The following is an 11,764-nucleotide window of genomic DNA, read 5'->3' on the forward strand; positions in this document are numbered from 1 at the left end:
GGGAGCATGCAGAGATGATGTGCTACAGTTTACAGTACTGCATTTTGTAGGAGATAGATCTACTCACCCTTAGCAAAATTTTCTTTCATCCAGTTATTCCACCGCACCTACTCCCCAGCCAGCATTTTAATCGCAGGCTCCAAGGGCTGCCCAGCCCCACATCCTACCTGGGAGTAGCTTCTCTAATAATTTTTTTTTCATTTTAACTCCTCTAAAATCAGTTCTGATTTTTACATCTTTTTTTTTTTCTTTTAAAACGGGTACATTTTGCTCTCAAAGGTTTACAGCCAATGAGTGACAAGGAAGACACAGCCTACTCTACCTGAAAAGAGCTGCCAGGGTTCCTCATACTAAGTGAGAACATACTCACAGGAATGTTATTTTTCATTCTGTTATGATCCCACCATATATACATACGAAATTATTTCAACCAAGCAATTCAGGTCCATATTTATTAGTAAGCCTGTGCACTGTCAATGCTCATGGTGATGCCTGAAAGAAAGAACACTAATAGAACACAGTCTCCATGTTTCAGATGCAAGAAGAGATTTTCCCAGTTAACATCAACATCCCAGACCAGCTTATAAAAACCCCACACTGGGGAGTGCAGTCCAGCACCACAGAAGGAATGACTTGAGGGTGTATCAATCTGATGCAGAAAGACCAGTGTTCATTAGAGCTCCCAGGACAGTCTCCCTTACAAGCCCAGCTTGGTCCTCCTCCAGTGTCTCCTTTTGGAGTTGTACCTAAGACAAGAGCAGGGTAAATTAGCAAAGTGCATACACACATTTGTTCAAAACATGAAAGAAGAGCAGCACATGGAAAAGGTCTATCCCAAGAAATATCCGTTTGTGAGCATGTACTTGTCCATGTTAAGAACAAACGTTTTCACCACGATGCAGGTGAAACCGAAGACAGTGTTTGTAACAGAGTTGCTCTCAGCAGGAAAATGGCAGTGCTCCCACTGCAGGAAGCTCTGCAATTGCAGCCTGCTTTGGCACACAGCTCAGACACAGCTGATCACCAAGGTGTTCAAGTGCCACACGTCAAAAATCCATCATTTTGCCCCACGGTACAGTACTCCAAAGTACTGCAATTTAGCTAAAACAGAACCTCGTTGTACGTACACGCCACCAATCCTGCCTAGAAAGAAACAAGTTGGGAGGAGTTACAGGAACAGAACCTGGCAATCCTGCCCAGTTTCACTACCTGAGCCAGCCACTGCTGCTGTGGCTCTCCTCACTGCTTAGGACAAAGAGAGAGAAAGAGGAGGAAAAATTCTGTTGTCTTGAAAAAATCCAGACAAAGAAGTGGATGAGATAACAAGCTCTCTGACCAAAGTATACAACAGCTTTTAACCAGAGGGCTCAGACAGGCACCACCCTCTGCACGCCCCACGTGGACCAAGACCGTCAGAAACAAACACGCTACCAGGGTACAAAATCTGGAATAAATTACCCACAAGTGCAGCTCAGGCTTTCGCTTTACATGTGCCATCACTGAACACCCGTGGACCCTTGCAGAGCACTGGACAGAACGGCTACAGAAAGAAATGGCATGGAAACCCCACGAAAACACACGTGCACTGCCACCCCTGCCTGGCCCTCACGGCCACGAAACCGCACGTCTGGAGGCATAAATGCCATCAGCTCCTCCTTCGGCCCGCACCGCCCGGGCCGCCTGAGCGCGCCCGTGCGGCCGCAGCCCCTCAAGACGCGGCAGCCGCGCTCGATACCTGATCTTATTGCCGGTTTTCATCCGGATCCACTGAGGGATGGGCCGGTTCTGCTTCTGCTTCTTGGCGAGGAAGCGCTTGATCTTAAACGTCTTGTGGGACGACTGCAAGAGAGCGCAGCGGTCAGTCCCTCACGGAGCCCCGGCACCGCCCCGCCAAGCCCGGGCGAGTCGCACCCGGGTCCCTCCCGCTCCCTCGCGGCCGCCTCGCCCCGCCACCCCCGCGGCCGGCCCGCCGGGCCCCCCGAACGCTGCGGCGGCGGTGCGCGATGCCGAGGCGCGGCGGATGGCGGCGGATTGCTCGGAGGGTCTCACCATGGCGCGGAGCGGAGCGGCCTCCCGGCGATGGCGGCGGCAGAGGAGGCGGAAGGGGCGGGGCGGAGCGGCGCCGGCAGCGCTGGCACGGCGCCCCCTTGCGGCCAGGAGGACCCGCACGCAGTGAGGGAACGGCGGCTGCGGAGGAGCGAGTTTGTGCAGTTTTATTTGGGTTTAGTACAAAAAAAACAGCTATGGCTAAAATTCGCTAGCTTGGGAGGAGCTGCTACTGGCGAAGTCTCGTTCTGGGCTGTAAAACAATACTTCAAGTTATGAGGGAAGAGGAAGCAGTTCCGAGAGGGCAGGAGTTGGGAAACGTTTCAGACTCTACAGAAGGGAGGATGCTGGAAAAGAACAGGATGCCCAAACCAGCTACATTTGATTAAAAAGAAGCATTTCAATGTAGGGAGACTTTACATGAGAATTTGTCAAGACATATTCCATTCTTAAGCCAGCTTATTCATACACTCCAACTTAGTTACTTTATCCACAGAACCACTGAAGAGGAAGGTCTCTCCCTCCCTAACACTGTTACTGCACTGCCAGATGTTCTGCTCCTTACGTGCCAAAGTGCTCCTGTCCACTGGTACCTCAACAACCCCAGCCTGTATACCTGTCTCAGTGCTAGACTGACACAATTTAGCTTTCCCTGCCTCAGGCAGGAGCACCACACAACATAGCAACACCTGTATTACGTCTGGGCAACTCCAAGCTTGCTCTGCCTAAGTGCATCCAACACTAGCTCCCATCGCCTTGCAGTAGAGCTCTGGCTTTAGATCCAGGTGTCATCCCCTCCTGACCACAACTCATTTATTATCATAGTTAAGGCCATAAAGTCTTTCTATTTTGCAAAGATTCTCTTCCCTGTTGTAGTTAGATGCTGGGAAAATAAATTCAAATAACCGAAAATACAATGAGAACACATTTCAAATTCCGAATCTACAACTGAGGTTCTTTAACCAGAAACATCCAACAGCACAATGCCCCCTTTTCTTCCTTTGTTCCTTCTTCGCTTCGAAGGCACTTCTGGATTGCGTTGTACATGCTCTTTGGCTGCACAGACAGTCAGAACACATAAGGCTTGCATGCTAGTCACTCCTCTTCCTTCATGTGACTGGTCTCACCCTCTTGTTTCTTATCCACTCCCTGATCTGTGGGCTTTGCAGCACTGTCTTCATACTGACACAATCTGCTTCGGCTTCGGGCTCCTGGCTGGTACAGCTGCATTGCTGGGCGATCCTGAAACAAACCAGAACTGTTTAGACTCTTTCATAGCTCCCTGCTATCAGGGTTATTATGGCAGCAGTGGTATTAGAAATGGCTCAAATTCAAACTTTTCTGGGTGTTCTAAGTTAAATTACTCCACCATGGTGGCAACGTAACTTCAAGTGTCTCAAATCAAGGTTGTCTCTGTTGTAAGGCAACATCCCTGTTCAAGCCACAAAGAACACTGCTCACAGTTTGAAGTTATTTGTAGAGAGTTTCCTGTTGAGTTCAGCTCACCCTCAGAAAAGAGGCCAATTTCAAATCTTCAGAACCCTGAGTTTCATTTGTACCTGACAATGTCTTAAGGGACATAAAAAACATGCACAGTGATGCTGCAAAAACTAATTTGCTGACGATATAAAATTAAACTCAAGACATTTCTTGAGCCTACAGGACATGCCCTATTCTGCAAGTAGCAGTCTTGACACTGCTTTGGAGGAGCCTGTTCAATCACTCTTCCACTTCGAGATGCATTTTCAGGCAGCAGAGATACTGATGCTCTACCAACACCTTAAAGATACAGCCCATGGCACAAGTCAGCAAATGGAAAGATATCAGTGTCCTACAATTTAACCCACGGTATCTTGGCTTAATTCCTACTCAGTGACAAGAAATACCACAAATAATTTAGCAAAGTTCAGTGGATAAACAGGAAAAAAAAAACTTTCTAGTAACGGCAGAGTTTGTTGCCAGAACAGGGAGAATTTTCAACAGAGAAACCACATGGTTCTTTCCTTGAAGTGCTTTTATCCTAAAAAACACAAACTGACCCCTATGAATCAACATATGAATTTAAAGAAATTCAGCACCTTGTTTCTGATACGATCTCTCTTAATTGTATCCTCTTTTTTATCATCTTTGGTTACTTTCTCAGATTTGTCCGTGCTGCTGGTAAAGTCTGTAAGATCACTTTTCTTTCCCTTTTCTCTGAGTAAGTCTCTCTCCTTTTTCACCTCTTCCTCTTTTCTTCTAAAAACCTTCTCTTTCTCATAGCGCTCTTTCTGCCTCCGACGCTCCTCTTCTTGGCGTCTCAGTTTCTCTCTCTGCGCTCTCTCATATTCTCTGTCTCTGTCAAAATCTCTATCTCGGTCCCTGTAGTCCTTTACACACTCATCTTCTGATCTGTATGAAAACAAAACTGAAAATTAAGCTCAAAAGATTCATCAAACAGAGCCGGGAGATCAATGTAATAGCGGTGTAAATGTGCAATAGGAGGACGACACACTGGCAGGTTCTAGGGAGCTCTTGGGTGGCTGTGACAACCCGAGTCATGCACGACAGCCAGAGAGGACACTGACCACTAGCACTTCCCAGCCTCCTACTTGCATAGCTGGTTGAGTCTCCTCTGGCTTTACAAAAACCTGAATTTCTGTCTCTCATCTCTATTTCTCACACGACAAAACTGAACCTCGAACAGATCACAGAGCTTTTGAGAATTACAATTTCCACTTTGACCTTTTTACAAGACCTTAGAGGGACTAGTAACTGGAGAACACCTCTCCTCTCACCATGTTTATAATCATCCCATTGCAAGGACAGTGCTCACAGCCTGCTGCAGTCACCTACACCTGGGCTTCTTTAGTGCAGTTCTCACATTGAGTTGCAAAAACATTAAAATTTGTCCACTAGTGAAGAATTTTCAGGTAATTCACAGAGCTTTCTGCAATCACAGGGATGTGCACTGCCACAGAGAACACAGCCTGTGCCTTATATTAGGAAAAGCATTTAAAAGGAATTTCAAAACATTGACATAGCAGAGCAGCCTAAGCCTCATTATGATCAGGAAACAAGTTATAGATACATATATATTTATAGCAAGTACTAAAATACTTTTTTGCCTTCTCTTCTTTTGTCTCCCCATCAGATCGTTTGGCAGATGCACTACTCGCAATTTTTTCCTCCCTCAGAGTCTCTTTTTCCAGTTTCTTGGATTTTTCTTTTCTCTCCAAGTCTTTTTCATCTTTTTCAGGCTTCTTAAGTAGCTACAAAGAAAACAGAAGTCTCAACTAAAAAGCTCACTCTAATACATATTGTCTGGCACAACACCGAAATTGCATCAAAGGAACCACAGTCCAGTGAGAAGTGAACATTAAGGAAATATTACTGCAAATAGCAGCATTTCTAAAAGCTGGAGTGTATGAGTAAGCATTATTCACACAGCAAACTAGGATTTTTCTCCTAAACCAGGCCATTTTAGAAAGCTTAAAAATAGTCTCCATTCCATAGTGAATTCACAATCCTGTTTACCACGGCATGTACAACAGTCACATGACAAAAAGTTTAAATATTACTATGAAGCATTACAGCATGTAAACCTTTACATTGCCTACTACTGAATATTACAAAAAATTGGTAATTTACTAACACCAAACTCATGTGATTTTTCACACAATACTCAAAGCACATTTTGAGACTGATATACAAATAATAGGGGAAAGGGAGTGTAACAGTTTATAATAAAGAACTGTTCTAGACCTTAATCTTTGGTTCTTCTTTTGATCTGTCTCTTTCTTTTTCTGGGCATCTGTCTACTTTCTTCAATTTTTCTGCTTCTTTTCTCTTCCTTCTCTCCTCCTCTTTCCATTTTCTTCTCTCTTCTTCTCTTTGTCTTTTTCTTTCCAATTCTCTCCTCCTCCTCTCCTCTCTTTTTTCTTCTCTCAGTCTCTGTGTGTGTAAAAGCAAAGAGAAATAGTGTATCTCCACACCAGAAAACATCTCTTTAAGCCATCAAATAACTCACCTCAAAGCTGCCTCTACTATAAAAGAAAAAAAAAAATCCTGTCACCTCTACTGTTGTTGTGAACCTGAACATGTTGCAGCAGTATTTTTCTCTTACTCATAAGCCTTGATTTGTACTGTCTTAAAAAGCCCGACCACAACACTGGCCTCAGCCTTTATCATTCTAATTTTCATTTAATCTGCCCCACCTCTGATTTTCTCCATTGCTAAAAGTTAAAATAACATATTATATGCTAGGAGAAAGATCATCCACAAGGACCTCAGCTGTAAGTGCACTAAAAATGGAAGCATTAAAATGGAATCTGTTTTGGCAGTGCCACAAGAGACAATTTGCTGGGACCAGAACATACACAAAGCACCACCATTCCTACAAGGACCAACATTCTAGTACTTTAAAATATGTGAACCAGGTGTTGACAAGTGAGTAGGGTCAAAAGATCCTTCTTCAAAAGGAAGGGCAGAAACATATCAGTACACATATTGCAATATCTACAGTCATGCTTTAAATGAGCAAATTGTACTTGCAAACAAGAAGATTCTGGAGGTAGGTCTTACCTGTTTGTTTTTCAAGAAGTTCAATAAAGGAGTAGTCTTTTTAGCTAGAGAATATACAAAACAAATGTAAACAATTTGCCTTATCCAATACTGAAATACAACAAGACCCTGTATGAAGTGAAGCATCCTTATGGATTCCCCTGCCTGTCTCCTCTCATGTACAGCAATACTTGGAAACAAGTATTCCAAACCTATCTCTGAACAGTGGCAACTATTAGGATTCTACTAAGTTAGTGTCCTAACTTCTTTAGGACACTAATATGATACCCAGTACACCTCTGTGCACAGGGATACTCAGTCTGCATTAGGCTTTTCCCAGACTCTCTTGGTTTTAAAGATATTCCTGGAACATGCTTAAAAAGAGCAATCTGGTCATTTTTTGTGGTATTTTACCCAATCACATTATGTCTTAACTTGTGCCTGCGTGGAACATCACCACTCACAGCACTGTGCACTAAACATCACTGCATCCACTGAAATGCAGCCACTCCACAGCCTAGTCTGGCTAACAAACATCTGACCAGCAGCTGGCAACAGGAAGGAACTTTCTCACCTAAAACTTAAACCTAGAGAAGAATTTAGAGGATGGGAACAAAACAAAATATACACTGAATAATAATAGCCTAAAGGTTTACAAATACTAAGCAGGCACACAAAAGAATTCAGTCTCCTCCAGGTTGAGAAATCACAGCTTCAAAATACAAACCACGTTTCTTTGTGCTCTAGGAAAATATAACTATAGCACACAGATTTCCATACCTATTAGCTCTTTGTTTCTTGCCTCTATTTCCTCCAACAAAGTTTCAGGAGTGGAGGTTAATTTTTCATCATCTGCACTGTAACTTTCCAAAAACTTCTTGTATTCTGGATCTACAGAGAAGGGGAAAAGGAAGAGGAGGGGAAAAAAAAGGGGAAAAGAAAAAAGAGATACATTGGAGCATGAAAAGCATTTGCATTATGCACTGCTGGAAGTCTGGGTTGGATTTACATAAGCTGGGTTGTTTATATGCCATCTTTTCATAAGCTGGCAGCTCTCAAATGAGCTGCTGCATTATGTTTGTCTGGGACAACCATTTAATAGACTTGCACCTCACAAAGCAGTGCCAATAAGCAAACATCCCATTGATGGAATTACAGTGTCACAGTAAAAACATATTCAAATTACTGCTAAGATTTTCAATCTACACATGCAAAACAAACTATCTTGCTGTTATACCATCTTCGATAGTTCCAGTTTTGGCATCCTTTTTCTTACTCTTCTTTTTTGCAGCTTTTTGGAAAGGTGCAAACTCAACTATGGCAGCATACTCCTGACCTGTTAAGAGGAGAGGGAAAAATATATTAAAATAGAGATGAAGCAGATATAAAATAGACCATATTGTCCATATCTAAAGCAGGAAGATAAGCCTCACAAGAAACATGCAATACTAGAAGAGATTATTTAGACAGCATAAAAAAATTCTTCCATTTTGAAAGCAATTTAATAAAAAAAACACTCTAGAGACAGCAGAATTCATGAACTTGTAACCCTCCTAAATAAAGAAGAATCTTATGGACAGAGCTTTGTCACATAGAACACCTGTCTAGATGAATTGTAAAACACAGGCACTTGAATCAAAGCTCCAGGTAAGACCCTTTCACTGCCCAAGCCAACAGGAACTTTTAGTGCTGCCCAATGTAAGCACTTCTGAAAGGCAAAATTTAAACCCATGAAACCTAACATGTTTAGAAAACAGGTAAGTGATGACTAAATACTCGAATTTTTAACCAGTTAATTAAACCAAATATGTTTCCTACAGATTACTGTCTCCAGAGCAGTCACTTTAACAACTTAATCTGCAAAGAAGCAGCTGTTCCTTTTACTGAATCAAGATGACTCACTCAGTTGTAAACTGAAACAAGTGACAATTTCAGGTAAAAACTGACCAAAAGATAAGTGACACTGTTGGAAGTGCACAGAACAGGTGAGGGGAGTAGCAGAGGGTGACATCAGTAACCTCAGCTTCATTTGTTTGTACACTGACAGCATGTACCTGCTTTCACTTTACAGACTTGATACTCAGGTATGGCAGTGCAAACATTCCCCTCAATATCAGGATTTATATCAACACCACTGCTGCCTTATATACACCCATCTGGATTTTACACATCATATAGAAGATCCATTAAAAATACACCTACAAAAAAAGTCAATTTAAACTAGTTTCCACAAAGCATATGAAGTTTTCTTTGTTCTGTGAAATACTGCATAACATGCACTTAAGGCACTTAACCCGAACAAGCCAGAATTGGCTGCTCACCCCATCCCTCCAACACTCAACCAGCACACAGCACAGACAGCGGGAAAGCAGCAACACGCACTGAGTGCCATTCACTCACCTTTGTGATCAACGAAAACATAGCCGTCGAAGCGATCCCTGAAGAGGACTATGTCTTCCTGGTTCTTGAAGTTGATGTAGGCTCTGGAGAACATGTGCGGGTACAGGCTGCGGAGACACAAACCGAGGGCGCTCGGCTGACGGGGCGGCGGCGCCACCGGGGCCCGGGGAGCGGCAGCGGCGGCTCCCGGGAGCGCCCGGGCGGGGCCCGCGGCCGTACCTGGAGTCGTTGGCGAAGAACTCGAAGTAATCGTGCTCGGGCAGGGGCTGCAGGTGCTCCTCCAGCTGCTCCTTCGTCAGGCTGGGCGGGAGCCGCCGAATCACCACCTGCGGCACGGCAGGACCGGCGGTCAGAGGGCGGCAGTGCCGGGGACAGGGCGGTACCGCGGCCCTCCCGTCCCGGGCGGCCCCGTTCTGCCCCACCCCTGGCCCCCGCAGGCGGCCCCGTTACCGGAAGAAGGCCCCGTTACCGGGTGGGGGGGCCCGTTCCTGAAGGGGTGGTTCCTGCTACCGCGATAGGGCCTGGTGCCGGGGGCTGCCCGGTCCTGGGGTGCACCGTTCCCGGGGGGTGCCCGTTCCCTGGGGGTGCCCGTTCCCTGGGAGTGCCCGTTCCCGAGCGCCGCGCGGGCCCCACCTTGCTGAGCGTCTCCTTCTTGTCCTTGGGCCGCTCCAGGCGGTCGATCTCGGCCGCGCCGGCCCTGCCCTCCGTGCCGGCGGCGGGGCCCGGCCCCGCGCCCAGCACAGTCCCCGGCCCGGCGGCGGCCCCGCGCCGCTCCTTGGGCCTGGCGTTCTCCTTGTCCTCCTTCATCCCGGCCCCGCTCTGGATCCCGATCCCGGACCAGGGCAGCGCCGCGCGCCCCCGCGCGCCCATTGGCCGCCGACTCTCGCGAGACTACGCCTGAAACGGGCCGAGGGCTCCGCCGGACTACAACTCCCGGCGTGCACCGCGCCCGGCACCGCCAGTCCCGGCGGTATCAGCGACCGGCACCGGGTGCGGGATTGGGATTAGGATTGGGATCAGGCGGGCTGGGGCGCGGCACGGCCTCGGCCTCGTTCCTTGCCGAGGGCCGGTCTCCCGCAAGCGCTGTCGCTCCCGCCGCCCCTCCGGCCCGCCGGGCTGTGACGGGCGCGGGGCAGGCCGGGAAGGGCGCGGGGCAGGCCGGGAGTGCCCCGGGAGCGCCCCGGGAGCGGCGCAGCGGGACCGGCACCGGGACCGGTAGCGACACCGGCAGGATGTGGTACGAGATCTTGCCCGGCATGGCCATCATGGGCGTCTGCCTCAGCATCCCCGGCTTCTCCACCATGTTCATGAACCGCTGGAACAACGGCGGCAAGGTCAGCGCGGGGCGGGACCCGCGGCCCCGGGGCTCCGCTTCCCCCCGGGACCGCCCTTACCCCTCAGCCCCCTGCATCCTTCTGGGATCTCTTCCTTCCCGGGGCTCCCCTTTCCCCCATCCCTCGGGACCCCATACCGGCGAACCCGGCGGGGCCCCTGCCCGGGGCCGTAACAGGCATCGCTGTGCCCACAGGAGAAGAGGATCGCCCGCTTCCCCTTCCAGTGGGCCCTGATGGAAAGGGATCGGCGGATCTCGGGTGTCAACAAGTACTACGTGTCCAAGGCATGTTTTTGGGGCATGGGCAGGTACCGCCGGGGGGGGGAGGCGGGAGCCAGGCGCTGCTCCTCCATCCCCGGGCTCTGGGATGGGGTTCCCGCGGCCGCACTGGTCGCTCCCGGGGCTGTCGGGCTCCGTGCCCACAGCTGATCTGCCTCTGGGGCTGTGATTTTAATTGTGTTTTAACTAGAACTTTGGTAATTAGGTGTAGTTTGAAACTGGCGTTTTCAGCTATGCCCTGTTGCACATTAGTGGCAAGAATGATGCAGATATAGCTGTTATTTTTTGCTTTTTAGGGTCTGGAGAATATAGACAAAGGTGGCAGCACTTTGAAGAATCCACGTATCTACTGAGAATGATTGAACTCCTAAATAAAGATATATGTGTGTTCAGCCCTTGTATCTGTGTTGCTGTAGTGGGATGACCGAGGCTGGACACCAGGTGCTCACCAAAGCTGCTCTGTCACTCCCCTTCTCAGCTGGACAGGGGAGAGAAAACATAATGAAAGGCTCATGGGTGGAAATAAGGACTGGGAGAGAGATCACTCAGCAATTACTATCAAGGGCAAATGAGACTCAACTCGGGGAAATTAATCTATTGTCAATCAAATAAGAGCAGGATAATGAGAAATAAAACCAAATGGTGAAACACCTTCCTTCCACCCCTGTCTTCTTCCTGGGTTCAACTTCACTCCCAATTTTCTCTACCTCATGCCCCCGCGCTGTGCAGGGTGACGGGGAATGGGGGCCATGGTGAATGTCATCACGTGGTGTCTCTGCTGCTCCTTCTTCCTCGGGGGAAGACTCCTCACACTCTTCCCCTGCTCCAGCCTGGAGTCCTGCCCATGGGAGACAGTCCTCCACAAACTTCTCCACTGTGAGTCCTGCCCATAAGCTGCACTTCTTCACAAACTGCTCAGTGTGGGTCCCTCCCACAGGGTGCAGTCCTTCAGGAACAGGCTGCTCCAGCGTGGATCCCCTGCTGGGGCACAAGGCCTGCCAGCAAACCTGCTCCAGCATGGGCTCCTCTCTCCATGGGCTCACAGGTCCTGCCAGGAGCCTGCTCCAGTCTGTGCTTCCCATGGGGCCACAGCCTCCTTTGGACTTCCACCTGCTCTGGCATGAGTCCTCCATGGGTTGTAAGTGGATCTCTGCTCCCCTGTGG

General features: G+C 48.1%; 2 protein-coding genes and 1 non-coding gene across 5 annotated transcripts; 1 reads left to right on the forward strand and 2 right to left on the reverse strand.

Annotated features, from left to right (window-relative positions):
- Positions 1–434: 434 nt before the first annotated feature.
- LOC113985664 (UPF3B regulator of nonsense mediated mRNA decay) lies at positions 435–10,015 on the reverse strand. 3 transcript variants are annotated; one of them, XM_039387801.1, is made up of 10 exons: positions 9,622–9,998; positions 9,208–9,314; positions 8,989–9,095; positions 7,826–7,924; positions 7,369–7,479; positions 6,610–6,653; positions 5,791–5,979; positions 2,050–2,187; positions 1,736–1,839; positions 435–746 (listed from the first exon to the last, which is right to left on the reverse strand). In XM_039387801.1, the coding sequence occupies exons 1-10, from the start codon at positions 9,856–9,858 to the stop codon at positions 698–700; spliced, it is 1,185 nt and encodes a 394-aa protein (XP_039243735.1). In that variant the 5' UTR covers positions 9,859–9,998; the 3' UTR covers positions 435–697. The 3 variants fall into 3 exon arrangements, with proteins under 3 accessions (XP_039243735.1, XP_039243736.1, XP_027572420.1); XM_027716619.2 differs by lacking the exons at positions 435–746; positions 1,736–1,839; positions 2,050–2,187 and adding exons at positions 2,198–3,288; positions 4,125–4,437; positions 5,146–5,297 and having other exon boundaries at positions 9,622–10,015; XM_039387802.1 differs by lacking the exons at positions 5,791–5,979; positions 6,610–6,653; positions 7,369–7,479; ... (2 more) ...; positions 9,208–9,314; positions 9,622–9,998 and adding exons at positions 4,125–4,437; positions 5,146–5,595 and having other exon boundaries at positions 2,050–3,288.
- Positions 862–996, reverse strand: LOC113985667. Its single transcript, XR_003539907.1, has one exon. It is a non-coding gene; the product is annotated as a small nucleolar RNA SNORA69 (small nucleolar RNA).
- Positions 9,671–11,251, forward strand: NDUFA1 (NADH:ubiquinone oxidoreductase subunit A1). Its single transcript, XM_027716617.2, has 3 exons — positions 9,671–10,322; positions 10,517–10,606; positions 10,897–11,251. The coding sequence occupies exons 1-3, from the start codon at positions 10,221–10,223 to the stop codon at positions 10,951–10,953; spliced, it is 249 nt and encodes an 82-aa protein (XP_027572418.1). The 5' UTR covers positions 9,671–10,220; the 3' UTR covers positions 10,954–11,251.
- Positions 11,252–11,764: the final 513 nt, after the last annotated feature.

The sequence above is a fragment of the Pipra filicauda genome, unplaced genomic scaffold (genome assembly GCF_003945595.2).
Source record: "Pipra filicauda isolate LSUMZ 115617 unplaced genomic scaffold, ASM394559v2 scaffold58_size5111680_pilon, whole genome shotgun sequence".
NCBI lineage: Eukaryota > Metazoa > Chordata > Aves > Passeriformes > Pipridae > Pipra > Pipra filicauda.